Source organism: Takifugu flavidus, chromosome 10 (assembly GCF_003711565.1).
Source record: "Takifugu flavidus isolate HTHZ2018 chromosome 10, ASM371156v2, whole genome shotgun sequence".
NCBI lineage: Eukaryota > Metazoa > Chordata > Actinopteri > Tetraodontiformes > Tetraodontidae > Takifugu > Takifugu flavidus.
The window spans coordinates 9,120,345-9,148,198 of NC_079529.1; the positions used below are offsets into that span (position 1 = coordinate 9,120,345).

Below are 27,854 nucleotides of genomic sequence, written 5' to 3' on the forward strand. Positions count from 1 at the left end.
ATGAAACCAGACCGGTCCACTTCTTTTGGATGAGATGTAAAACAAATCATCCCGACGGCCGCTCTGACACCTAAACACATTTTCTGTGTTGCTTTTGTGTGGCTGACAGAGTCGCCCCTGCTGCCCCAGAAAAGCTGAATATGGGAAATGCCTAAACAAGAAATGTCACAAAAGGAGCCGTGTGCTTTCAAGTTGCACTCAAATACTGGATGGACCCTCTTTAGCATTCTTTTAGCAGCGGAGACAGATGTCGGGAATAAGTAGGGAGTCTTCTGTCACAAGATAGACTACAAACAGTCAAGGGCGGATCTGTGGGACAGTGGCTTTACTGTTTGCAGCCTTTCCTGGTAGTTAGACCTTCTGCTGTATTTTCAGGATATTCCCAGAAATCTTTTCCCTCCTCAAAGGCTTGTTCTTCATCCACTCTCTTATCCCGCAACTCAAACAGGATACATGTGTAGCAGAGTACTTTCCCCAAAAGCCCACTGATTCAGGATACTTTTGAGGAGAAGCGCGCTTGAATTTACTTGTATTTGTGCTCGTATATGTCAGCTGTTTTTTATTAACCTTTGAGGGTCCTGCTTGCTCACCTCTGTGTTCCCTGTGTTGATGAGTAACTGCCATGCACGCCGTGACTGTGTGTCACTTAGGTTCCACTTTGTCCGCCTCGTTGCTTTTACTCACCTCCGTGTCTATGTTTGTCTGGAAAACATACATGTTAAGATTTAAGAAGGCATTCACACGCGGCAGGAGAGACAGAGTGGTCCCATGACTTGCACTAAAATAAACTGTGTCATTATCCTGTCCTAATTATGTGGAGCTCAGAGTCAGCCCTGCCAGTCTGGCTTCCTAGAAGCTCTCTCCCCTGAGCACACTTTATTTCATTCATACCTTCAAACACGCAGGTGCAATCAGACGTGGTCGCCATCCCCACCGGGCCTGTATGGCGCTTAACTGGTTCAGACATGTGGAAGACAATCGCTTTTTTTCCATCTCTCTCAGATTGTGAGCGATGGAGACAAGCAAACGTACCCGTGTCAGACTGCAGGGCGCAGCAGCTGAGCACAAGGTGACGTCGCAGCAGCACCTCGGCCGCCCGCACGACTCCTTAAACCTTAGTGAAACTGCTTGGCTAACATAGGAGGACAAGCGGGGGTGATGGTTTATGTTGTAATGTCAAAAATTGTCCGCCAGAAGATCTGGTTTATACCAGCAGACAGGCTGCTGGTAACCCCACGGAATGATGGGGTACGGTCCACTTTTGGACCTCTGACCTTGAAAAGAGTTGCACACCTGAATAGCTCATCAGCAGACTCTCACTGCGACCCAGTTTCCAAATAAAGTGGGACATAGTAAAAAAAAAAAAAAGAGAGACAAGAAATCAGACAAAAAATCATTGTTTTTTTAAAATAACTTGTGTCCTCATTTCTAATTTGATGATGGCAGCACAGTGTTTGCATTTAACACACTTCTTGAACAACACTATCACTGTTTGGAAACCGGGGAGAACAGAGAACAGTTGTTTTGATGTCAAAGTGGAACGCGAAATCTCCCTTGTCAGGACTTCTCGGTGCCAAAATGTGAAGATCTATAAAGCTTGACTGACTTCCTGGAAAACGAGTCATTCATTGAAATATGTGTCTTCATTTTTGTCTTTATATGGATGTTGTTCTAGACATTTTTGCACTATGACAAAGTTCTTTCTCTACCAGGAACGGCACAGAACAGGAGAAAGGAACAGATGGTTCTGTCCCGTCGCATCCTTCGGTCTCTTCTTCACAGCTTTAATGGAACTGTTGAGCAGGACTGTGATTTCTGTTTTTTTTCCTTCTCTTTTGTGGTCCAGGTGGAATCGAGGGACACGTTGAACAGCATCTCACTCAAGTTTGACACGACGCCCAACAAGCTGGTCCAGCTGAACAAGCTGTTCTCCAGAGCTGTGGTGCCTGGCCAGGTCTGAGCCCCCGTGCATGCCGTCACTCTCCATCACATCCAGATAACAACTTCATACGGACACAAAAAACGCTTCTATATTCTTTAAACTAAACAAAAAAAAAGCATTTTGGCCTTGTAGGTTTCCAAAAGAAACTACTTGTAACCAAACACGAGGCTACAGTGCAGTTAGGAAAGCTTCAGACTCACTAAGACTTGATAAAATAGTATTAAAAAACGAATATTCTCTCCTCGAGGATTGTTTGGAGCAATGTTCCCTCTAATTTTTCATATGTCTGGGCATACAGACAACCTCCCTGAGCACACTGAGGACCAGAGTGAGCAACATCAGAAGTGCTCGCTGTGGCCACACACCAGTATCACACCTGGGATCATAGAAAGTTTCATGGCTCATTAAAAGAATCAAATTACAACTGCAATTTCCATTAGTTTACTTTTAATATAACTCATTTGTCCATATTTTTACATCGGAAAACTCGCTTACAACTTTAGCTTCGCTGCATGTTTTGCAGAGCAGACCTTTCTTACTCGAAAAAGAAAAGACCTCACCCAGTTTCACCGCTTGTTCTTCTATTTGCACATACTCCAACAGCCATTCCAAATTAAAAGAACCGCAGTTCTTTTTTACTTTGGTTTGGGGAGTCGACGTATCACATTCACTTCCCGCTTGTTTCACCATGATAAGGGGTTAGCATTAGCGTCACTTAACTCTGCCGCAAGAGCACATGTGCAAGTACTGTCGATGCCGTGATTGGCTGCATGGCGTAATTGCATCGTATCATATGATTGGCTGGACACCTGTCACTCACTGAATTACACAGCAAAAAAATTTATATATCTAATTAATTTGCAGTGCGTTCACTGCGCTGGATAGGTTTTCTTGTGCGCTGAGAGTGTGCGACCAGTGCGCAATTGCGCAGTTGCGCAGCTTAGAGGGAACATTGGTTTGGAGTCCACTTCTGGTTCGTTCAATTGCTCAGACTGGAGTCTCCTTGCCAAAGCTTGAGGTCAGAACTGGCTCCAGAGCTCAGAGGGAGGATTGGAACATCCAGGACTCCCCCCAGAGCTGCTCTCTGACCAACCAGAAGAGAGAAGCATCCTTCTGGCTGCGCTCTGGAGATCAGATGTGTGCAGATGGGGAGAAGTTCCTGAAGATCGACCATGACTGCAGCTCCACCAATCTTAGACCTATGATGAGTGTTCACCCAGAAATCCGTCCTCAGGAAGAGACACCTTAAAGGTTCTCAGACTGTGAGAAACATTCTCAGCTCTCATGGTAGATTGTTAAAAGAATAATAATTAAATCAATTTGGTTTTACCAGAAGGCAGCAACACAAATGTGAAAAAAGGGGTCTGAAAACTTCCGCCTGCACTGTTAAATGAACTCGTTGAAACTTATCATGCACAAGCCTGGGTTTGATATTTAAATAGGGTACATGTGGAATGTATTTAATCTTCCTCCGAAAGCAATTAAATATAATTACCCAGCAATTACTGAAACGGCTCGCCATCAGCCAGGCGCATAACACAATTTGTGCAAGACTTTTGGAAATAACGTGTGGCTTCGCTCACATTTAATTTAATCGCCTGAACCTTTCCTGCTCAGTCTGACACGTTGACAACTGACGTGTTCAGAGCCGCTCATTAACACGGTGACAGTTGAACCTACATCAAAGGTGAACCCAATAGAAGACTCCCAAACTTTAGGGGCTCCTCCCATTCAGCCTTGACGGCCTTCGCCTTCACACCTTTCTCATCTATTTGCTTTGGAAATGTTGAGGCATTAATGCTACGATCTGTGCAATCACATTTCTGTAATACCGTTTGCTTAAACTTATCCCAGTAAACAACCGAGGTTGATAAAACTGTTTACACAGTGAATTAGCTGTCGGTAATCTGTTGGTATGCAATTCCAAACACAGTAACTCCTATTTTGTTTTTCCCTGTAAGCAGCATGAAGCGTAGTCATATGATTCCATGTTATATACATGTTATATATTCCGTGTGTGTGTGTGTGTGTGTGTGTGTGTGTGCGTGTGTGTGTGTGTGTGTGTGTGTGTGAGAAAGAGCTCGTTCTCTTGTCCCCTCGTGCATGCATGTGTGTACGCCTGCACAGAGGCTGCACCTGTGTAAAAACAGAGATGGCTTGTGTTTGCAGGTTCTGTACGTTCCTGATCCTGAGTACGTCTCCAGTGTTGGAAGCTCCCCTTCCCTCAGTCCCGTCAGCCCCCTCTCTCCCTCCTGCTCAGAAGCCGATTTAGAGAAGGTGACGGTATGTTGGCCACACCGATTATGTACAGGTTTACACCATAAACACATAGTTTCGAGGTCATAGCGTAAATAATAATATCAGCCATCCACTGTTGCAATGCTGCTCGATATTGCTAATAAACACAGCTTTAACAAGGACTTAATCATCTGAAGAGTTAGAACCAATTGTCTGTGTGCTTATGTCAATAGCCAACTCACGCTGGCTTCATCAAATACTGTCAGGTTTTACAGCTCTTTTTATTCACCCTTTAGGTGAGCAGTCAGAACAATGTGTCAAGGACAAACTGTGCAGTATGTAGGACAGGAAGTGGTGGAGAATTATAGCAGGAAGATTATTTTCTGCCTTGTATAGCAGCTCACCACAGAGGCCTCGCTCATATATGATGCTCATGTAAAATGACTGCAGTGTTTTCTGAATAATGCATCTGTGAAACGTGTTGTTGGACCTGCTCGGCTCTTAATTAGTGTTTAAGCTGCTGGCAGCAGTTTTGCTCTAATTCCTGTAATAACTGTTTGTGTGTGAAACACTTGGCATGTACACGTTATCACCGATCCAGACGTGTGCGTTTGTAGGTCGGTCGAAGCTCGGCGACTGGTGCGGCGTAAACGGTGCGACGTCGGTCTTCGGGTAACAATCATTTAAACGAACGCCTTTGTTGGGGCATCGATTCGCCCCGCCACGCCCAGACTGCCGTGGCCCAGTGAGCCGCGCACATCCTGTCCTCGCGGCTCTCGGATCAGCAGAATGAGCCGCCTCTCTCGGGAATCCTGTTTGCAGCATTCGAATGAGCCAATCACTAAACGCCGCAGGAAGCCCAGCCGTCCCTTAAGAAATGCCACTGTTTGCTGGTCTCCATGGAGACCGCCGTCTTCTTTCGCCTGCTTTTAAAAGAACACGAATGCTGCCATTCCCATTGCGGTGGCTGTCAGAAACGAGCATTCTTCCGCCGCGTCCATCCCTTCATTTCTCCGCGCCTGCCGAAGGAAACAGGCCCCGTTCATTTGCGACTTATCTATTTAGGTCGTGCCTGCTGCGAGGACGGGGGCATATTCTGCAGCTCCTGACAGGCGTGGATTCAGAGACAGCCTCTGACTGCAGAGAAATCAAACCCTTAAAAGTGTCCAATATTTAGAGCAGCTAATGAGATGAGAATCCCAGAGAAGCAGCCAGGCGGCAATTATTGTAAGCCCAGGAAGTCCGCGTGGACGGCATTACCTCAGCCGAATGTGCGTGTTTGTTTGTTCCTGCCTGTCGTTTCTGCTTCCTGGAGCCTGCCTGCCTCCTCCATTTTCCTCTCATTCTGGGGTTTCGCAGACGCCGGCAGCACCCAGGTGTCACTGCGATTTTCAAACACAAAGGCCTGAACATCTCTGCTCATTTGGCTTCCTCCAGAATCCCCAGCATCTTTTAATTACGGACCTATTTTGGTGCTTGGCACACAGGCCTCGATGAGGATATTATCCAAATAAATGGCTCTCGGAGGTTTGGAGTAATTGCAGTGCTCACAACTAATAGCTGTAGCAACTGTTGGGACTGGAAGCGGCTTTCAGGTGCTTCTGTTATAAGAGATTTAAAAAAAGATATAAGATGTAAAAGAGTTGCATCCAGCACCAGATGTTCAAATAGGCTGACATTCAAAGCCATGAAATATTTGAGCTTTTCTCCTGTGAAATGTTAACTGAGTTTAATAAATTACTGGCTCTGGTTCCAAGTTTGCTCCCTATAAAACTGAGAAAAGCCACATTTGTCTTTCATTTGTCAATTATTGCAGATTTAAGTGTTTTGTTTTTGGGGGGGGGTTTCAAACTGTGTCCGCACCTTTAGTTTTGAGGGATTAAAGATTAACTCTAGACAAACATTTCTTTTCCCCAGGTTCAGAGTGAGCTGTTCTGCCAACAAAGACAAGTCACCAGTTAAAGCAGAGCCGAACCGATCAAGACTATAATGCTACCTAATCCCAGCTCACTCTGTTGGAGTTGTCGCTTCTCGGCATGAAAAAAAACATAATTTACTAAATAAATCACGTTATAAATTTCATAAAGACTACAAAATAAGGAAATTGTTTCTCACCTTGTATGATTTGGGAACATTTTTAAGGATATTTACATTAGTTTGAGTCCAGTTCCTGTAGCACGCACTCACAATGCTGCAGGAACAGGAAATTTGTCTTCTTTGGCCGTAAATGTCGTGCAAAACTAACAGCTAACCAAGACTGTACATTCTGTTATAACAATAATCATAACATGCACTTAACTGTGACTGCAGTAATATGATTCATTCGTCTTATAAATATTAATATTCCAAGCGCCAAAGTCCAAATTACACTAAACTCATTGCGTCCTTGGAAACGGTTTTGCCCGAAGCTGCTGTTTTAACATGCAAATCTCCAAATGAATAAACACACCTTCAGAATATTGGATGGGAAATATTAATCCGTCGTATGTGTGGGTTATTTTATTTTTTTAACCCTCAGGCCGTGTCATTATGTGTTTCTGTAATGGAAGTAAAGGACAGATAAGGCAGGTCTGAACTGTCTCCATGCTCTCAGCCTGCCTGCTAGTGTTGGCAACAAAAACTGACACATCTTGCAGGCATGGATCATTGGCTGTGTGTGTGTGTGTGTGTGTGTGTGTGTGGTGTGTGTGTGTGTGTGTGTGTGTGTGTGTGTGTGTGTGTGTCTGAGTTTCTCACTGGTGGTCTTGCTGTCATTGGATTATTTGGCAGCGCTCTGGTCATCTGCGTGACCAGGCCTGTCCTCTTTGTCCCGTCAAGACCCTCGTTCTGCAGACACACACCCGCACACACACACACACAGATTCACAGCGGTGGTTCATCTGCTGCTGTGACCTTCTGTCTCTTCCTCTTTTGGCACCTATTTTGTCTCCCACTTTTCTTCCTTCCTCTCTCAGCTGAGGCCCAACGTAAAATTAGCAGCGGAAGCTGCACCGAATTAGTAACTTAGAAACCAAACAGGTGTGTTTGTGATGTCACCTAACAGCAGGCTTCATTTGCTTTATCTTGGCACTTCCAAGCCTGGACACCTTGTGGATGATGTTGTGTTTTTGGAGGAGATTCACTATTATCAGGTCTGAGTGCATAATTAGTGACTCCCAAATGTTGTTGCTCCCACCTGCACGGCACAGTCGTGACCACTAGGTGGCGCCGCGGATAGATGTTTTATTGAACGCTGCCCTCACTGTCGTTGCAGGTTGGCACAGAACTAAATGTGACAATTATCTATGATCATCATTTTAAAGAATATTACCGGATATGTTGGTGACTGCAATCACAACTTTTGGAATCACATGTGCCTTTCAAAGAGGTTAATTTTGGTCAACAACAGTAAAAGGTCTCCCCACTGCTGCTGTCCCCTTTAAAACCACAAAGGCCAGGTGAGACCTTATGGCCCCAGCTTTCTGCACATCTGTTTCCAATACTCCTCCGTCCAGCTTTGCTCTTGCCGTCCCTCCTCTGCCCGACAGCGGTTGCTCACAGTGTGAAGCCAGAGCAGCCGCTCTTTCATCTTTTCGATTTCAGCTCTCAGTCCATTCTCCGTGGCCCCGTCTCCCCTCTTTGATGTCACACCCACCACTCAGGAAAGAAGAAATAAAAATCCTGTTTTCCAAGATGCTTGAATAGAGTCTGGTCACCTTAGGATGCTGAAGTCTTGGCTCACCTCAGATGAATTGAATCAAGTCTTGCCGTGTTGGCATTTTCTCTGCCAGTGTGGTGCAGCTCTGCAAAACTGGAAATGGAAACCCATTTGGCGACTATGTTGGACTTATTTTTGGTCTGACCCTATGAAAGCAATATTATGTGTAGCAAGTAATTAAGAAATGTGCCTCCTTTGCCTTTCTTTTGTTTGCAGAATGTCAGTCGATGCACCTCATGACAGACTTGTTTGTGAGCTGAGCATTAATCAGATGGTCGATGTGCTGCTCATACACAAGCGGCTGTTACTTAGTATTCCTTTAGGGGAGTGTGAGGTGTGCACTCACCTCTCAGCTTTGTACATCTCAACCAGGTCTTGAAGATTGGGTGGCATCTAATTAATGATCTGAGAGGAGGTGGCATGTTTCCCTCGCGCCTGCGTGATTCCCTCTAAACACACGAGCTTCCTCCCGCAGTCGGAGCACCTGCGGCTTAATTGGGTAACACCCCTGGGATGTTTCTGGTTGTTGTCTGTCTGTGTCAGCCGTGCAATGAGGCCAAGTCAATGGCTTGTTTAATTAAAACAACCACCACCACCCTGGGCCAGATATCCGTAGAAGCGATCCCTCCTGGATGTAGTGCTGGAGGTAATGACAGCGACACTTCCGGATCGTTAAACAGGAACTTCGTGTTCCATGAGGCACGCTTCCGGAAACCGATCCTGACGGGGTTGGAGGTCAGCAAAACCTGTCTGTTATGTATCCATGGCCATCGCGGCTATTTAAAAGGAGGCAGATGGTGGAGAGAGAAGCAGTGGGCGATTTTTCTCTGCAAGATTTCTGTTTCCCCCTTTTGTTTAATATATCAGGTGTGTTGAAAGTTGACCGGCTCATCACGAGCTGGCGAGATGAAACAGTCGGACCGGCGAGACTTGGCTCTGCCCAAGCAGAAGTAAAACACTGACAACAATGAGAGCACAGATTGTCAGCCTTCGACGATATGCCACCATTGGCAGCCTTTCAGACCGAGTCCATTGTCCCGTGTAATGTGTTTGCCATTTTACAATGTTCAGACTCTTGATATCCCATGCTGGAACACAACGAGCGCAGGTCAACATTTGACGTTGCACCAGAAAGTGTCCACACCTGTGGGCTGCATACCAGTTTCTGTCTGTGTCCTCCCAGACGTGTGTGTCTGTGTGGGACGCGTGGCGTTGGTGTTATTTTGCTACCAACACATAACGCCCATGTCTCATATATGCCAGATTTAATGAGGGGGGGATGGCAGACACTGTTTGTTATGCATTTCTATGAGGGAGGACATGTTTTGACATCTGCAGCCGCTCATCTCATCCCAGACGTGTGCTGAGCACATAAACGGCGTGCGTCTCTGGTCCCAGCTGAGCGTTTTATTCAGTGTTGCTGGATTTTTATGCTCGAAGCGGCCAAGTATTTTTTTTTTTTCCATCTCATATTTTAACCTCGAAGCTGCTCAAATGTGTCAGCGGGAAGTGACTCGCTCGGAAGTTGGAGCGAGCGAGTGTGGTTGTGTAGGTAAGGTGAGTTTAGTTGAAGTGGCTGACAAGAGGTTTTAGATGAACCTACACACGGCCCTCATGTTTAGCAGCGGAGCCAGGTCCCACATTTCAGCAGTAGTAATGTCAGCTGCTCGCCATGGTCTATTTTTAATCGTCAAATTGTCTTTTAAAGCTTTATTTTAAGCTCTGCTCCTCCTCTGCATGTCCGGAAAGGCTTTTTTTTGGCTGCAGAAGATTGGCCAGACCTTTGCAGCCTTTGGTGGGTGCCAGCGTCTGGGCCGCTTGTGTCAGTGTGGGTCAGTCGCTGCAGGCTGTTTGTGGAATGTGTGGGGAGAAGGTGTGGGGGTGGGAGTCAGGAGGGCAGCAGACAGTTGTCATGGGTTCAGGCACTCTCCTGTCATCTCTCCACTGCTCTTCACTTCTCTGCTACCTTTTGACACCCTCCCAGTTGAAATCCCACTCAAAGCTGCCTCCTACACTCTCTTCTATCCTCCTTTTCACTTTTGTCCTCGCTCCCATCACGCACTTACTGGCTTTTGTTCACTTTAACTCATGTTTTCATTTCTTTGCACCACTTTTCTTCTCTCTCAGCTAATTTCACGACATTTCCACTCCTTTTTTCAGTTTATCTCCAGTTTCTTCTTCTGGTCAGACTTTTCTCACCATGGTGCCGTCCACCCTCTGCGGTGTTCTCCCCCCAGTCACCTCGGTCTTACAAAATATTTCCCAGTCAGACATTTGTCCCCTTGGGCACTTGGGCAGACAGACTCCAGTCCTTCTCTCCTCCTGGCTCAGACATTGCATGGCAACAGGCCACTGGTAGAAACACTCCCCACATTGTGTTTCCACCCCAGCAGTCACACCATCTGTAGCGGATTGATGAGTTACCATGGAGTGGATGAACAGGCAGCAACAACTGCTGCATACTTTATCTATCACATGCAAAATCATAAAGCCATCAGACGCATAGTTTCCATGTTATCATGACCGTGAAGCGTTTGACAGAATTAGTGGTGTGGAGGAAGATATTTCCATCTCTGCTTCTTTAAACTACGTATATGCAGTTACTAATTTCATTCTCATTGCATTTATAACTACACAAGTTTTTTTTTACATTTTGCCAAGTTGTATATATTTTATTTAGTGGGTTTGTTCCCCCCAGAGATTATTGGCGTTTGCTCATTAGTCTCATAGATCTCTTCGTGAGGCATTCAGGGTCTGTAGCTTTAAAAGGGTGGAAAAGAATAGAGAGGTGAGTTCCTCATGGAGACAAATTTACTAACTGGGCATGATGTCACGGTAAAGCGCATTAAATAAACCTTCACTTTTGCGGATCCTTACTGATGTGAAAACATCTTGGATGAGAATTGTCCTGCAGCGTGGAAAACATCTGTGTACGCACTAATGCACAAGAGACTCTAATCCATTTATTCGATTTATTGAGACAGTTTTTACCTGCAACACATATTACCGAGGAAACTGCAATTTCTGTTCTGCAGTGCTCGTCATCCAGAAATGATTTGGTTAGTTCAGAATTGCAGATTGTGCCATCTCTTCCTCTTTCCCCATTTACATCCCACCCGCAGGACTCCGATGGCCCGTCCAGACAAGACAGCGTCCAGCCTCCTGTGTTCCCGGCCCTGCGCAAGTCCAGAGTGGTGTCGTCCACCTCCGAAGAGGAGGAGGCTCTCACAGAGAAGTTCCTCAAGATAAACTGCAAATACATCACCGATGGCAAGGTAAGATGACGTCATTGCCATCGCAGATGAGCACGAGCTCACAGGGACAATGTTGTATCTTTCTGGTCATTAACGGTATTATTTCCTTTGTTTGACAGCTGTTTATTCCCTGTTTGTGGTGTTTAGGTCTGTGGTTACTGTTTAGTAGGATACACGCATAACCTGCATGTCTTAGGGAAGGACAGCTCTCTCTCTCACACACACACACACACACACTCACAAATTCATTGTATTGAACTACTGCTGAGTCACTCCTAGGAACCAAATGAAAGCACTGAAGTGGTCAGCACTGACAGTCAATAACTTGTGTACTTGATTTAGGAAATTTGTGCTCTCAAATGGATTTCACCGGCAGCTGATCACACACCACATGTGCATTTCATAACTTGGTTGCCTATAAACATGCAAAAATTCTGTAAAAATTCAGTTGGATCTCGTCTTCACCCGTCCCTCTGGTTTTTTTTCTCACCGTGTCGTGGTTCTTTCAGGGTGCAGTTAGTGGGGTGTTGCTGGTCACACCCAACAACATCATGTTTGACCCTCACCGGATGGACCCCATGGTTCAGGCCCACGGGTGCGAGGAGTACGGCATCATGTGTCCTCTGGAGGAGGTGCAGTCTGCCGCCATCTACAAAGAGATCACTGACCCCAAGATCAGAGAGACTGTGCCAGAGTAAGAAAAATAAAGTCACTTTGAGATTTTTTACTGTATATTTATTGGAGCTGAAGGATCACAAGCCCACAGCAGATCTAAACATTGTGTCATTACACAGTGGATACTATAACACTGATGTTTCTCCCTCTGTCACCCTGGCAGAGATGCAGCAGTCTTGCTGTAATTAATGTTACTTGCTGCTGCACCCATGTCAGATCTCATCAGCAGCCAGCTCATAGATTCTTTGCCTCTCGCGTACCAAAATAGAAAAAGACAGCAATTACACCAGGGTTAATGAAGTATGCATTTGTCCTCCTACATTCTCATTGCTCAACTGTTTACACCGTCGGAAGCTGCCACTTATTTTGTCTACAGTTTTGTCTGAGTTAAGGTTCTTTTTCCCTTGCATTGTTTTCAGCTTGGTTAAAACCAGATCACATTGGTGTTCAATACGGAATTCCCAGACATTAGAGTTTCACGTCTGTAACAGGCTCTTGCGTTAAAGATACAAACCCCTTCAAAAGTTAATTTATAAGTGATACATTGTGACAACATTGCTTTTTCATAATCTCTCTTTAATGTTTTCAGTGATCTCGAGCCTCTGCCTCCTGAGCGACATCCCTCCCAGCAGAAAGACCCGGAGCATCGCCTGAGGGACTCCGGGGCCAACGACAGCGGCAGCACGGCTCCGCGTAGTACTGAAGGCTCCGTCTCTGAAGACGTCTTCACCGAGTCTGAGCTGTCCCCCATCCGGGAGGAGGAGCAGGCGTCTAATGAGGACCTCCGCCTGGACAAGTCCTCTGGCACATCCACGGAGTCCGTGCTAACCATCACACAGGTGGAGTCTGCCGCAAAGGCCCCAGATGGTGCCGGTAGCTCCGCCAGCCAAGCGGAGGAACCTGCGCTAACAATACCAGAGGACAATCCACCAGACACTGCCACAAAAAATAAAAGCCAATCTCCCTTGGGATCAAAGCAGCACAGTGAAGAGAGGCCGCCAAGCACACCAACGACCACCAGCAGCACTAGCCAGGGCCAGGATCCCAGCGGCAGCACCTCACGTCCAGGGTCCCAAAGCTTGGCCACCCCTGATGCCACGGCTACCACCTTAGTCTCAGTCAGTCCAAAAGAGGAAGCCAACGAGATGTCGGATGTCCCCAAAACAGACAATATGCAACAAGACAAAGAGGAAAAGGAGAACATGGAGGAGACACCAAAGCAGAACTCTGCAGAGGGTAAACATGTGCAATTATAGATTGGAAAGTGCAGTGTTTTTAATTGGAAATGTTGGTCTTGAGCTGTAACCTGACATCCACATTCTTCCGTCTTTTACCAAAGGGAGGTTCTTTTCTCTTTGAGTGCTTCAGATTCTTTCATGTTAGTTTCTTATAACCGTTCTATGTCCATTCTGCCCTGGCGCAGGTAATTTGAATACATACTGTAGATGAGGGAATGCGGCAGCTCCTGCTTTGATATCTTCTCAGCAGACCTGGTTCGGCTTCCTGGGACTTTTATATCGCCCTTTGATCTCTGGCTCAGGTGGTCTGGCCCGCTCCTCTGGGTGATAAGCTAAGCCTATCAAAGACCCGGATGCCACAAGCACACCGGACACCCAAAGGAGAACCACAATGACGATAAAACCCGACATCAAAACGCCTTTGTTGGTGGCTTTCAGAGAGGCGTTAGTTATGTCTGATGCCACCCAGAATTCAGTCGGGAGTTTTGCTTCATCTGGATTTAAAAGCTAAATTCCACATGGCCTCGAATAAATTTATTTTGTGGCTGAGATGGCAGATAGATCACCCCGACAGCCAAATGTTTCAATTCATACATGCACTTGGAATACTTAACTAAACTACTAAACTACTTCACGCAAACTATGTAGAATTGTGAGCAATAAAAGGTAATAAATTAACCTCTAAGAGTATCAGCAGGTAGCTGTAAAACAACTGATTGTCTTATCACTTCTCATAATTTTTTTCTTATCAGTTACCATTGATAACAAGCATTGTAATCTGAGTCTGCACTAGTGCCTAAGAAAACGTCTGAGGGCAAAACGGCATAACTGCGACAGCATCCATCCATCCGTCTGCCCATTATCTAGCCGCCACTCTTGTGGTCTTATCTAAGCCTTAGCCTGTCACAGTCGCGCACGTGTGTCCATTTGCGCACTCTAGTTGGACACGATGGTTGTAATTCCAAGATTTATATTTTAAAAGGCTTTAGAAAGAGAGCTCACATTTTTCTTCCGAGCAATTATTGTCACAGAGGGAGGAGACCACTCTGATTCACGGGGGTCTCAGCAGGGCCGCCCATTATTCTGCGCACATTAGCAGGGCCCACACGAGTCACGGCAGCAGCTTCAAAACGGAGCTGCACAAACACAGAATCGGTGCATCATTAATATTAAAACCGTCACACTGGGGCAGATTTTCTAGGAAAATGTCTACGCTTTCTTCAGTTCGGCGTCTCTGTTAAGTTTCCCACTCTGTAGCTGATAATGTGTCAGCCTAGTGTCACATTCACATGTTGTCACTGAATATGCACCACGGGAAGAGGAGTCAGAGTCACTATTGGATCTTCACAGATTCGTCTCATGACGAACAGAAATGCTCATTGTCAGTTTACAAAAGCAAGTAGAGGCAAACGAGGCCAAACGGAGGGAACAGGATCTGGAGTTTGTCAGCAGAGGTTGAGGATGTCGTGAAACTGTCTGTCACAGACCGGCTCAAATCTGGACCAAAGGAAGACTGGGAAGAGTAAATACAGACTTAACCAAAATGTTTTATTACAAGAAAACATATGATGATGAATAGCTGAGGACAGCTGGAGAGAAGGAGACTCGCCAGCTTTTACCAAGCGGGGGACCTGGCCATGTGCACCCAAAGGCACTAAAACTTTGTCCACCAGGACCTAAAAGAAAAACAAAGACTCCACAGACAAGGCCCTTACAGCACTTGAGAGTTACCCCCCCTTCTTAAGACTTAAGCTCTATTTCCACCCAAATCAATACACTAATCACAGGGTACAAATATCTGGCAGGTGGGCTAATAGTGTTTCTTTCAGGTAGGCTTGATATTCAATTTACAAAATACCACAGTGAAGAGAAAAACGACACATATTCTAGAGGAGTATCAGAGGTACAAAACTGCACTAAGTGGTTTGTTACCAAACTAAAAAGCAAATTTTAAATTGGACTGAATTGCTTGTTGCTGTCATTGGGGTGATTGTTAGCCACCTCCTTTACCAGTTGGCATTATAACTGCCCCAGCAACCAAGTGCCCTTGGGAAACGTTTTAATAGACAGGAGGAACTAGAATATAAGGGCAAAATAACAGATGTTAACATCCACAGAAGTTAAAAACCTCTCCAATATCCAACCAAACAAAGAAACCATATAATCATTAGTTACAAGAACTGGATATTATTGTTGGTTGAATTTCATTTTATTTTTTTGGATGGGTTCAGGGGAGTTTGTTAAATTCAATAAATTCTGACTTGCTCTTCCAGGTACCGGCTGTGCAGAGAAGAAGCAGCCTCGCTCTCACAAGTTTCTATGTCTGCGGGTGGGGAAGCCCATGAAGAAGACCTTTGTCTCCAACGCCAGTGCCTCCATGCAGCAGTACGCCCAGCAGGGCAAGAAGCACGAGTACTGGTTCGCTGTGCCGCAGGAGAGGTCAGTGCCGCCTCGGCCCGAATACAGATCACACGCAGCAAACATGAAGAGTTCCGCCCCTGTTCAATAGGGTTGTTTGTGTACTGCAGACTTTCCTCTTTAAGATGGACAGCTGCAGCACCTCTATCCTTTACCCTTCGAAACCGATGAAATGTGGGTTCTGTATCAGGTCTCTCTCCCTCTAGAGCTTCCTTTTTTGACTCCATTTCTGACAGCCAGATGATTTCCTGTTTGCATGTGGCTCTTACACTAAGTTATTAAAACAGCATTTTTTTCACCCTTCGAATGGGATGTAGAAGTTGAGGTCTGAACTTTGTAACATGTCGGGCACATTTAAAAAATGAAACGACCAGCACTTCCACCTCTATTAGCGTCATATTTAAACAGGCAATTAATCTCAAGTGCTCAAATAACTGCTTTTATCAACCCACCTTTGATGCAAATTTTGATTAAATGAGTCCATCTGTAGCAATAAGATCCTATATTTCTATCATATTGTGATACTTTTTCAGTACCACCTTCATCTGGAAACATCCTAGCCTGTTTCCTGTACATATTTTGATTATGCTACAACCTCAGGCTGATAATTACATTTAATTTAGACAAACATCCATCTCCTTTTAAGTTAGTCACAGCAGTTATGCTTCTTAGCCATTAAATAAATTGCACGCCTGATTGGAGTAATGACACCAAAATGTTCTCAGCCCTGGAAGCGCGTCACCGCGTGTGGGAGGAGTCATCATATGGAACTGATGACAACCCGGCTGGGTTTCTTTAGACGTCACTAAAGCCCCTGTATACCATGACCTAGATGGGAAGTGACCTGCAAGATGTGTCTTTGAGTGCAATGTTAGCAGAAAGAAGAAGGAGAGGCCAGTGAATGAGCAGCAAACAAAAGTGGTTTTGAATACAGCTGAACTTATTGAATCCATCTAGTTTACTGATGAGCTCGGTCCTGCTGACATATCTGTCCATGTCTGTCATGTTGCCCCAGCCGTACCGTGGCTGTTCAAAGAATGAGAGAAAATGTAAACAGTTACCACTAATCTTGGTACGCTGAAGACATTAAATGCATCTCCTGCTGTATTGCCCTACCCTCCAGGTCAGACCACCTTTACGTCTTCTTCATGCAGTGGAGCCCTGACATGTACGGTGAGGGCGTCAGAGGGATGGAACAGGAACCTGGCTTTATGGTTGTCAAGAAGAATGAGGTGTCCGAGTCAGCCGAGGACGAGCCCATTACTGATCTCAATGTTAAGGAATGGGAGGTAGGGTCATGTGTCTCCTCATCCTGCTACTGCAGCGCTCTGTTGTCCCACCTTTCATGGATTAAGTATAGTCCTCACTATGTTTTAATCCATTACCGTATAAGCAATATGTTACGTTTTAAGTCTGTTCTTATTTGTGAAAATATGTATTGTGTTGATTTGCTTTCTTTATGCAAATACTGCAGTCCATCACAGTTGTGTAGTTGTCAAATCATGTTTTGTATTCTGCGTGTATTTGTGTACTTCCATGTACTGCTGCATATACTGTATCTCCTTATGCTGATACATTTCCGAGCTCAGTTTATATCACACGTAACTTCATTTGAACTGTGTGCACACTTGATTTGCTTAGAAATGCACTTCCCTGCACTCCGGCCAAAGTGTTTTGCATGTTTGTGTAGTTGTTCTCCCTTCTCAGTTGGCACATTGTGGTTTCATCCAGTGTTGTGTGGCTGTCAGTTGTGTTGGTCAGCATTTAGCAAGTGACAGTATTTTGCTGAATGAAGACACACCAACAAGACCGTGAATGGCTCGCTCTGGTCGGCTAAACCTTTTTCTTTTTCTTATTACGCCCACATTTGTGTTGCACTGAAGTGGGTTGAATCATTTTTATCTTGTGTTGTTATTGTTGAATGTGGAAGTCAGTTGGAAAGTATAGGTAATGGGGGTGACCTTTTGCATTTGCATAAAGTCCTTGGGTGGATTTGCACTTTTGTGGATAAGAAAAAAAGGCTGTATTCATTTTATAAAGAAACAAAGGCCAAATGGAGCTGTATTCAAATTTGAATGGAAATGAGTGATGGAGGAAACAAAGTGGACTGATTTGTTTGTCCTTGTACTGAGGGAGGAAGCAAACTAAACTGGCAGGTTTAGCCGCATAAAATGAAAGAACACATGCTTCTTTGACCCCTTTTTTTTAGTTATTAAACGTTTAAAAAGTTATTAAATTAATTGACGCATCTAACGCTATTAAGTGGTACATCTATTAATTGTGCCACTATGCCTTTAAACTTTTGGAATTGGTGAGTAATTTTTTTAACCAATAGAAAGACGTTTTCCTCCTGCCCTCGATTCTTATTGGCCAGCGCATGTGTCAATCAAAGCGCTCCGGCGGAGGGACCCCGGTGCAAAGACGTTACTATTTTAGTCAAACTGGCTGCCAGGCTTTACTTTACTCCGCCGGCTCGTCTCTGGGGACCTCAACGGATCTGGAATGTGACTTTCTATCCTCAACCTCGCCCAGAAAGCAAGACATGTTTTCTAGGAGGATGAAAGACCAAGAGAAACGGGCGACCCCGAAGTACACCTGCGTATGTTTCGTATTCATTCTTGACATCTATATGCTGGGTTCTATATTCTTGTGTTGTTTGCTAGCTCGACTGCCACGCTAACTAGCGTGCTAACCGATTAGCCGGTTCGGTTCGGTCCGGTTCGGAGACTGCTGCGAAACCGAACGGCCACTCTCTGTCGGCCGGTCGGTTCCGTGTGGCGGGCAGACAGGGCGACACTCATCGGCGGCCAGAGAAGATGATGTCGGACTGTTAAAGTTGTGCGTCTCCACAACACACGCTGACTTCTTTGCAAACTTCTTTGATGTTTGGCTTTTATAGCTTCCTTTATCAAAACTTTAATGACCGCAGATGAAAGGATTATTTTCACGTTTCAAAGAGTTTAGAGTCGCGTAGATTCTCAGGGCGAACTTCTACAAACTGGACGCAGACACATGGATATTTTATGAGGGCCTTAGTTTATCCCCGGTTCCATTTTGGGAAGCCTAAAAAGTGTTTTGCAATAATAGTTTGGAGAGCATGAATGTGTCAGATGTGAACCAAGGTGTAAACATGGTGTTTTGGTGACGCGTGAGGCTGTATTTATCTCTGCTGAGGTCAGTGGACTGTTTAAACCTCCAACGCGTTTTCAGTGTCCGGTGGGAGGCGGTGCAGCGAGCAGCGTGGGGGGGCAAGTGTGCTGGAATGTGGCCATTGTTTTTGGGCTGTCTGGGCTGTGTTGCTCCCGTTGTTGTGGCTGGGAAAAAACCAGGGCGGCTCATGGACGCGACAGGTGTCGGTGGCACCGTTCAAAGTTAGAATCTTGTGGACTTTTTAACAGGAAAACTCGGCTTTGTGCATTGAAGTGTGTTGGGATGGTTGTGGTTCGGGCTGGGTTTTTATTCTTTTGCTTTTGCTTACACAAACATGCAAAATGACTTCTATGAAATGCCCAATTCCCCTTTTGCAGACAGTAAAATCTGGTCTTTTTAAAAGCCCCCCCCCCCCCCCCCCCCGATTGGCGAATTCAGACACACGAGTGCTGCACAGTTCGCTGAAAATGCACATTTCAGTGCACGTCGTAGCTTGAGAATGTCAGCTTTTATTTTCCCGTGGCCAGTGATGGATCTGGTCAAGTTTGATGTTCCACCTGTCCCTGTCTTTGTACTACCAGGTAGTGTCTCTGACGGAGTACCACCGTCGGATCGATGCGCTTAACAGTGAAGATCTGCGCTCGCTCTGCAAACGACTCCAGGTGCCCTAACCTGCCCCATCTGCCCCCTCTCTGCTCCAACTAATCCAGCCGTCTGCACCAACATGACTTGCCATTCGCTCCAGGCTTCTCAGCTGCTGATGTAGCTTCTTAACCTCAAGACCTTGTTATTTTATTACTACTTTTTTGCTAGAGTAGGTTTAACTAGAGCTTCCCTTGAACTATTTTTAGCCTAGAAAAATGAGTTTGGTTCACGTGACAACCTTATCTCTATGTGGCAGACCTTGCTTCTCGTCATAGTTTGTGTTTTTGCTCCTCAGCGTGTAGGTTCTAGGCCACATAGAGCTCCAGTTCTGTAGGAAACCTCCAAATATGTGAATGGTTTGGGTACTCAGATGGGACGGCTATAAAGGTCGCGGTGCGTGTGAGGGACAGGGCCGGTGCTGTTGTCAGATGAAGAAATGTAGACATCCCTGACGGGGTGGATAATGCTTACTAAACACAATGCAGGTCGGCCTTATTTGAATGAGAAGTGAAACACGAGAGTATTCAAAGCACCAGTGGTGAAGGGCCTCACAATCGGTCTGTTATCCACACAGACATATAACCCAGACACTTAATTGCTCTGAACCCAAGAGCCTTGTTTTAAAGTTCCCTTTATATTCTAATTTTTAGCCAATCATCTGTGCAAAGATTCAGCAGGTAGTGCTGCATTTAAATTCTGTTTGTGCCAATATTGTCCTGCACAACACACCTCACCAGATAAACCAGTACGTGGATTAGGGAAAGCAACTAAATAAAAGTACCGCTACTCATTGGGCACACTGTAGTGCCCAATATTTGACTTGTAATTATATGTTTGTGTTATTTTTTTATTTTTTAGATTACCACCAAAGAAGAGGTTAATTCTCAGCATGGCCCATCAATCAAGGCAGAGTTGGAGCCAGAAACATTCAAACCCAACCTCAAAGAAGCCAGTGATCTTCTGGAGGCCGAGCAGATAGAGAAGGTGTGTTCTAATTCCAACCGACGTATGCAGCCGTCCGAGCAGGCCAGTCTGGATTCTTCCTATAGTTCCAGTGTAACAAAGGCTGTAAATGCCACGCAATCATGGTTTTCAGTGAGTCCCAGTGGACACATCGACCAGTATGTTGCCAATAAGCAGCTTCCTTTAATCACACCGAGGACTAAGCTGGGAGACGAGGCCCAGCAGAGCAGAGGTGAGCCGAGTCGGGCTTCATCTGCTGGCGACTGGTCTCTCAGCCTGCTTCAGCGGCACCACCGGAGGACATGCTGAACCGACAAGAAAAGAGCGGAGGAATAATTGGAGAGGGCAGAGTGCGGCTGTTTAACAGCCACTGCTGAATAGGGATACGCTGCAGCCTGGTGGAGAATACGTTTTCTTATTTTAGTGGCTTTTATCTGTCCTTTAACATGAAGCTGTCGCTGCGCGGCTGTTCCGAGGCCTTCCTCAGTTTTATCTCCCCGTGCACCACGGCGCCCGTTAATCCTTAGGCGTGTCACCAGCAGCGCAGCGAGCTCCCTAGCAGAGCTGGACCTTTCTTACTCCTGAGACGGCTCTGAGTCTCGGGCCCCCCCTACTCTTCTTTAAACACCAGATGATGTTAAAAGGTCACCGCAGATGTAATTGAGCATCGTTTGCTACAGCCTTGCAGTCTTTGATTGTCCCTCACCCCCCGTCTCTCTGCACGCCTTCAGCTCGCCAAGAATCTCCCTCCGCGGACAATCGGCTACCCGTGGACGCTGGCTTTCAGCACCTCGAAGCACGGCATGAGCATTAAGACGCTGTACAGAGCGATGCAGAGCCAGGACACGCCGGTGCTCATGGTCATCAAGGACAGCGACGGCCAGGTTAGCAGGCTTCATCAGAACGGCAGCGTGGGGGCGGAGTCCGTCATAACGCAGGTCACGTTCTGCTTTGTCTCCAGGTGTTTGGTGCGTTGGCATCGGAGCCCTTTAAAGTCAGCGATGGGTTTTACGGCACAGGAGAGACCTTCCTATTCACCTTTAACCCAGAGTTTGAGGTAAATTCCCCCAATGTTTGATGTAAGAAGATACAACAGTTTATTAAAGTTTTTCCAAGTGTCGAGCGTTTCGTAACTTCTGCTCGACTCCCCTGGTACTGCTGCAGTCCGTGCACCTGTCACCAGCTCAGCTCTCCAAATATTGACTATTGAATCATAGATCTGTTAAAGGTGGTTGTCTTACCTACAGTGGTGCTTCAGGGCCGCATTTATCATTCATTAACTCGTGAGTTCCACACGCAGGTACCTTTATTCTGAAGATAAAGGTCGGAATAAACCTGCAGGACCGGCTAGTGTCAACAGAGTGTGCAGCTTTTAACCCGGCCCTTTTGTGTCTGCAACAGGTGTACAGATGGACAGGCGACAACATGTTCTTCATCAAGGGAGACATGGACTCATTAGCATTCGGTGGAGGAAGGTGCGTTAGAAATGCTTCTGAATGCCTTTGACATGTGGCGCCTCAAGTCTGAAGGTAAATGTTTGTTTTGCTCCTCAGCGGCGAGTTCGGCCTGTGGCTGGACGGCGACCTCTACCACGGCAGGAGTCACTCCTGTAAGACATTCGGGAACCCCATGCTCTCAAAAAAGGAGGACTTCTACGTGCAGGACATCGAAATCTGGACTTTTGAGTAACAAACCGTGCACCGCCGGGGACTAAAACAAGTCCGACCAAGGGCAAATGGGAGGAGTCCTCGTCCTTTAGAACAGTGGCGTCGTCCCAAACCTGACTGCACATCACCAGGGCTCCCCAGGCCAGAAGCCAGCTATCGGATGCTTGTCGTGCATTACTACTGCAGTTATTACTGAGCTTTTTTTTTGTGAAAAACTACCTTTGTGTGTATCTTGTTACAGCCTTGAGCGGTGTCCTCGGTGGGAGTGTGTAAAGCAGTGCAAATAATAGTGAGCTGAGGTTGCAGCAGGGGGAGGAAGAGGGGGGAATCGATGGCCAGAAGGGCTACGACGTAGGAGAACTGCTGTTCCAGACCTGGAGGTGGCCCTGGTGTACCCTCTCCAACACCCCACCCATTAGAACTGACTTTCCATGTAAGATGTTCCTCACCGTGCCGACGAAGAGCGTCCCTGCTAACGGGAAACAAACGAGACAGAAGCAGAACACATTCCATTATTCTCGCCGATGGTGGAGTGTCGGAGTCAAGTGGCGGTTGGTGGTGCGGCTCATCAGCGGCAGGATACGACACTAGGAGAGGAGAGGACGCTGGGAGGGCGGGGCTCGTCTTTTTTACAGTTCCAGGTCGTCGTCTGAGGCTAAACTATAGCGTATTGTGTATCGTAGTCCTCCTGTTGTTCACTGTCATAGCACACCATCTGAAAGCACATAGCTATAATCAGACCACCCGTCATCGTAACGTTCTGTTCAGTGAGTGTACGTGTGAGTCCAGCTTCCCCCCCCACCCCTCGTGGGACGCTGGCTGTACTGTTTGTAGGCAGTAACGTGTTGCAATAGATTTGTGGAATATGCAAATAACTGTCCTGTGACCTCAAACACCCGCAGGCCGCGGCGCTTTTGCCGCCGGCGCCTGTCACTCTTTCAAGAGGAAAAACTTGTAAAGCTTTTACGTCTTGATACACACACGCGCTTTTCTGGGTATCATTTGAAAAGCCTAAGACGTGGTTAACTGTTTTACATGCATATATGACAATTATATATTGGTATATATGATTATGTATTGATTTATATAATCATATATACATGTACTTTGCTGTTGAGTGTGACAGTGATATATTTGTGCTGAAATTTCAGCTGTTACAATATTATGTATATTACCCTGTAAATTAATGTTAAAATAGATTTGTTTATGACATATATATATAAAATCACATACATAATGCTATATAAAATATATATATATATATATAGAAGTGTGGATTGGTGGGTTGCTTCTAGCACTTTAATCTGATGTAAAAGCGTCATGGCCAGGTTCTATTCTTAGCAGTAGCTGTACAGTACCTCTTTGTTTAGATCTTTACGATGTTACCTGTTAGTAGAGCTTGCTGCTACCAGTATCAATAAGGGTCTGCCCTGGTTCCCTCATCTAAAAGGGAGGTTTTCTGTGAAGCGAGAAGGGGACGGGGGCACAAACACCGCAACAAGGCGCCGTCTCACCTCACGTGGCTGTCGGGTGAGTTCCAGGTCGTACAGGTAGGTGTGCTGACAGGCAGGTGATGGCAGGCTGAGGAAAGCGCGTGTGTGTGTGTGTCCCCACCCCCACCCTCTGTCTCCTTCTGTTCTTTCACACCAGTATTTGTGTCCTTGTGCAGCGTCACAAAGAGTAACATGGATAATTCTTCCAATTATTTCACCAGAATACAATGTAACAGTGATGTATAAATTCCAATAAAGCTGAATAAATTGTTGTAACCTGGGATATAAATGAATTTGTGGTGTTTTCTGGTTTTTGGCGTGTTTTGTCATCCAGCTGTCACCACATAAGATGGAAACGGCAACAGAAAAAGCAACCACACTAATCGAGACGCACCAATCTGCTGTCGAAGGGCGCCATCTACCGGTTGAATGTCGCTCAAGGAGATTTCGATCAGGAATATAAATTGGCCACTTTACTCTCACAGCGGCCCATCGGGGCCCTCTTTATTATGTCATTTCAGGAGATATGGGTCTGTAAGTAAATATAATGTGCTGAAAAATGTTTTATTTAAGGCCAATCGAGCCCTAAAGAGTGATGGAGATACAAGAGTGAGGAACAAATCACCCGGGCATCATCTCAAACCTCCATACCGACATTGCTGCTCCATTAACAAATCATGTCCTCATGCTCTGGGATAATTGTCACAAGCTATGAGAAATAAAATGCACAAAACGTCCTTTACATATAAAGACAGGACAAACTGTATCCATGACCCTTTATCTCCGAGGTCACCATGCTATTGTCGGCAGGAATAACCACGAAATGACTTAAATGTAAATTAAGGTGCAAATGAACGCTGCAGAAGTGCTATAAATCAGTCCAGACTGTAGATGTACAAAGCTTATTTTCCCCAAAAACATTGATATAAAAACAAGGCACGAACATGGAAGAAAACGGTCAGAAGCTCTAGGATGTAGCTGTGCCTTCCGGTGTCCGGGTCAGGTGGTCCTCAGTACACCAGGTACTTAAGTTCTGAGTAGATGAGCGGAAACATGACTGTGCAGGCCCGGTACAAAATGGCCCCGCTCTTGAAAAGAGCTCGAGGTTTGGTCCTCCAAGACTCGGACTTGAAGCTGAAGTAGATGGCGTAGAGTGCCACCGCAAAGAAGTGTCCGATGAGGGTCAGAGGTTTGGGGTCCAGCCTGAGAGAAGTGCAGATGTTGTCAGCACCACATTCCTGCTAAGCTAAGCTAAGCTAGCCAGCATTAGTTTGGTGGATCAGCACTCACACTGAGAGGAGTTTAATGGGCCCAGAGACACACTCGCCACCGAGCTTGAAGTACTGGAAGCAGGCTTTCCTCAGCTCATGAAGAGAACCTGTTAACAGAATCAAATGGACAGTAGCTGCAGGACGTGACGCCTGTGTTTATTTTGGTGCAGGATGAGTCTGAATTCTGGTCCTCGGGACTTACTGTCGGTGGCTGCAAACAGCTCGTACAGGGCCTGAGCCAACACATTCACCACAAAAGAATGTGATGACTTGCGTTCCCAGTGGAATTTTTTCTTTGCCTATTGAGCAGAAAGCGGGGGAAAAAGTGGTGTTAAATCACAGATTCGTCTGCGTTCCCTCCCGCAGCAGAGGGGATAATTGGAAGGGAAAAGCGTGACGCGATTAAAGCTCCAAAAATAGCTTCTATACTCGACGCAATGTCCAAATGGTGCTTCCGGGGATGACGCATCTTAATCTCTGTCTGTACCCTCACCTGCAGCAGGGCGCTGTCGTCGTAGAGATCTGGGAGGTTCTTGAGCAGATCCCTCCAGATACAGACGTCATTGAGGGCCACGCTCATCCCTCCACCGGTCAGAGGATGCCTCATGTTGTAGGCGTCGCCCAGGAGGAGCACACCTGCAAAGGTGAGGAGCGCTGAAGGTCACGCCTCCAACTGCCCTTACTTCTGATTAGCTTAGCTTAGCTTAGCACAGAGGCCAAGAAAAGACCCTGTTTATACGCCAACCTTCCTCCTGACTGGTCTAATGTGCACTAACGGCACAGAACACACTGGTACCTGACTTGTTGACCGGTGATGGTGGAAGGAAGCTGGCCGGCATGGACCTGAGCCGATCATTCTGCAGCGCCACCATGAAAGGCTCCTTTAAATGCTCTGCAGGGGGGAGAGGGAGAGCGACATCAGACGGGCCGTCGCCTGCTGGGTTCACCCGCGATAAATTCCTTTTCTTCCTCTGAAAATACATTTATCAGCAGCAACCATGACAGAGGGCGAGCGGCGGCGCCGCGACTTTGATCTTTCAGCTCAGAAGCGGGGCGCACCGTGAATGTCACATCCATCAGCCGCGGCCTCCTGCGCCGTACGGGATGGATGCACGCTGACCCGGGATCAGCATGATAATACAGTTTACCTGGCAGCTGCGGGTAAATCTTCTCCGCCATGTACTCTGAGAGGTTGTGGGGCATCTCTCCACGGATGTCAACCAGCACCCTGGTCTGCGAGGAGGAGATCTGGTAGATCAGGACCGGGCTCGGGTCGGCCAGCACCAGCTCGGCGTGGTTGGCTTTAAACTGGGGACAGTCCTGGGCAGAACATGCAGGCCCGCCTCAGACACACGCAGCGTTGCTAAGTTACCGTAAAGAGGAGACTGAATCTACCTTCATCAAGCATCCAACAAAGTGAGAGGAAGTTCTGGCTTTTCCGGGAACCAGATTCTTCCTGAATTTGGAGAAACAGCCGTCGGCCACGACCGTCAGCGCTGCGCGGATTTCCTACAGCACACACGTTCACACCTGTCATGGCGGGTTTGTGGACCAGCGTCTCTTAGGTGGAGTTTAGTCTTCTCACCTTCACGTCTCCGGACTCTTTATCCCTGTACTGGAGCCCAGTAACGCAGGCGTCCTCCTCCAGCAAACTGGTTACAGTGCCTTCTAAGATTGTGACACTGGGAGGGGGGGCAATGACATCATTAAAGACATTAAAAGACTGTTCCATATAGATTTGAACGTATCTCTTTTTCAGAACGACTGCAACAGACTGCTGGAACAATTGTTTTAAAGAAGTGGATGTTGGTGTGACGCATGGACTCTGCTCACTTTGGCTCGGCCAGCGCCGCTCTCCTCAGGCCCATTATGAACCGACCGTGATGGAAAGCGCGTCCACACTGGATGCTCTGGCCCACTTCGGGGTAAGGGATCTCCACCTCGGCGCCGCTCTCTCTGTCATGGATGACATAACCGTTGACCACATGGGCGTCCAGCCCCTCCACCGAGCCTGGGGGCGAACGCATACGCAACAGGTTGTGGGTTGATGACGAGCAATCTGGCCGGTCAGACGGCGGTCCCGAGCGGCGAGCTGGAACCAGGAAACATGAAACGACCCCCCCCCACTGACCTTCCAGACCCAGCTTCCCGAGGGCTCTGTAACCTCCAGGCTGCAGCAGCTCCCCCACGATCCTGTCGGGTTCCTTCATGTCCCGCTCCACCACTGTCACCCTCCGCCCATCCCGGGCGAGGACGGCCGCCATGGCGGAGCCCAAGACCCCTGCCCCAACGATCACCACATCTGGCTCAGGAGCCTCAGCGGGGCAGCCGGCCGAGGCTCTCTGTGGAGAAGAAGACTTGAGGTCCGTCTCCTGCCTCCTTCTCTGGCTCTGAAAACAACAAAGACCAAAGTCGAGAAAGGAGCAGGTTTCTGCCCCCAGGTGCCACAATGCTCAGGGGAAAAGTTGCCCCTCGCAAATACCCCCGTCCACCAATGCACACGCAGCAAGTCCGCAAGGCAGATATTTCAAATATTCATGAAACAGTCATGTCCTTCTGATTTTTATGAACTTGGACTAAAAAAATAAAGGACGAACAAATAATCCAATACATGCGGTAATTTTGGCTGAGCTCTGTCAATAAAAAAAACGATAAATAAATTTCCTCTTACCTGTTTACATTTGTTCTCTTTTCCTCGCACTGATATTCGGGGGACGACGTGTTTGAAAAGAGGCAACGAAGCCAGAAGACTCAGAGGAACCTGAAGCACCTGAAGGAGCCTGAACTCGTGGAAGTACCTGACGTATGAGAGCAGGAGCCCCGCCGCGAGGCACAAAACGGCGGCCAACACCAGCTCCCGCGGGGCCGAGGTCAAAAACGTGTCGAACTTTTTATAAAGATACGTGAAGCTCACAATTCCCAGAAAAGTCCACATTTCTATGGATTAAAGTAAAAAAATATATATTTAAAAATAAGATAAAAACATACAACAGTGACAGAACAAAGATAAAGGCGTTAATCGCGATCAGTTAATTGGCTTTGATATGATGGTTCCTGAAAATATTTCCCATTTAAATCGTGTTGATAACAGCCAGTCGGACAGATGCTGCTGAATATTTTATGATAATGATCAATAATGAGCGGACTCGGGGGTTGAAGTCCCGCCTCCTCTGAACCTCGACGGTCCAATCAGAGCGGCGCGT

General features: G+C 46.6%; 2 protein-coding genes across 9 annotated transcripts in view; one reads left to right on the forward strand and one right to left on the reverse strand.

Moving 5' to 3' along the window:
• Nucleotides 1-23,673, forward strand: part of oxr1a (oxidation resistance 1a) — a 90,326-nt gene extending 66,653 nt beyond the window's left edge. For 7 of the 8 annotated variants that reach the window (XM_057044466.1, XM_057044464.1, XM_057044467.1 and 4 more), the window contains 13 exons: nucleotides 1,847-1,954; nucleotides 4,112-4,225; nucleotides 11,000-11,152; nucleotides 11,641-11,825; nucleotides 12,396-13,042; nucleotides 15,318-15,483; nucleotides 16,586-16,751; nucleotides 19,194-19,274; nucleotides 20,116-20,241; nucleotides 20,952-21,104; nucleotides 21,182-21,277; nucleotides 21,622-21,695; nucleotides 21,774-23,673. In XM_057044466.1, the coding sequence (XP_056900446.1) occupies nucleotides 1,847-1,954; nucleotides 4,112-4,225; nucleotides 11,000-11,152; nucleotides 11,641-11,825; nucleotides 12,396-13,042; nucleotides 15,318-15,483; nucleotides 16,586-16,751; nucleotides 19,194-19,274; nucleotides 20,116-20,241; nucleotides 20,952-21,104; nucleotides 21,182-21,277; nucleotides 21,622-21,695; nucleotides 21,774-21,909 (2,205 nt within the window). In that variant the 3' untranslated portion in view covers nucleotides 21,910-23,673. The remainder of the gene's footprint in view (nucleotides 1-1,846; nucleotides 1,955-4,111; nucleotides 4,226-10,999; nucleotides 11,153-11,640; nucleotides 11,826-12,395; nucleotides 13,043-15,317; nucleotides 15,484-16,585; nucleotides 16,752-19,193; nucleotides 19,275-20,115; nucleotides 20,242-20,951; nucleotides 21,105-21,181; nucleotides 21,278-21,621; nucleotides 21,696-21,773) is intronic. The other variant, XM_057044469.1, reaches the window with a different exon arrangement.
• Nucleotides 23,674-23,925: 252 nt separating this feature from the next.
• On the reverse strand, nucleotides 23,926-27,765 carry sqlea (squalene epoxidase a). Its single transcript, XM_057044472.1, has 11 exons — nucleotides 27,323-27,765; nucleotides 26,783-27,041; nucleotides 26,485-26,662; nucleotides 26,237-26,333; nucleotides 26,047-26,160; nucleotides 25,800-25,971; nucleotides 25,448-25,543; nucleotides 25,145-25,287; nucleotides 24,854-24,950; nucleotides 24,671-24,758; nucleotides 23,926-24,583 (listed from the first exon to the last, which is right to left on the reverse strand). The coding sequence occupies exons 1-11, from the start codon at nucleotides 27,584-27,586 to the stop codon at nucleotides 24,391-24,393; spliced, it is 1,701 nt and encodes a 566-aa protein (XP_056900452.1). The 5' UTR covers nucleotides 27,587-27,765; the 3' UTR covers nucleotides 23,926-24,390.
• Nucleotides 27,766-27,854: the final 89 nt, after the last annotated feature.

Excerpts from the sequence above, each read along its gene's own strand:
- sqlea (XM_057044472.1), bottom strand. The coding sequence starts at position 27,586 with ATGTGGACTTTTCTGGGAATTGTGAGCTTCACGTATCTTTATAAAAAG. Across the intron at positions 26,663-26,782 it reads CGGGAAGCTGGGTCTGGAAG|GCTCGGTGGAGGGGCTGGAC; the intron begins GTCAGTGGGGGG and ends GTTCGCCCCCAG. Across the intron at positions 25,288-25,447 it reads ATCACCGGTCAACAAGTCAG|GTGTGCTCCTCCTGGGCGAC; the intron begins GTACCAGTGTGT and ends TCACCTTTGCAG.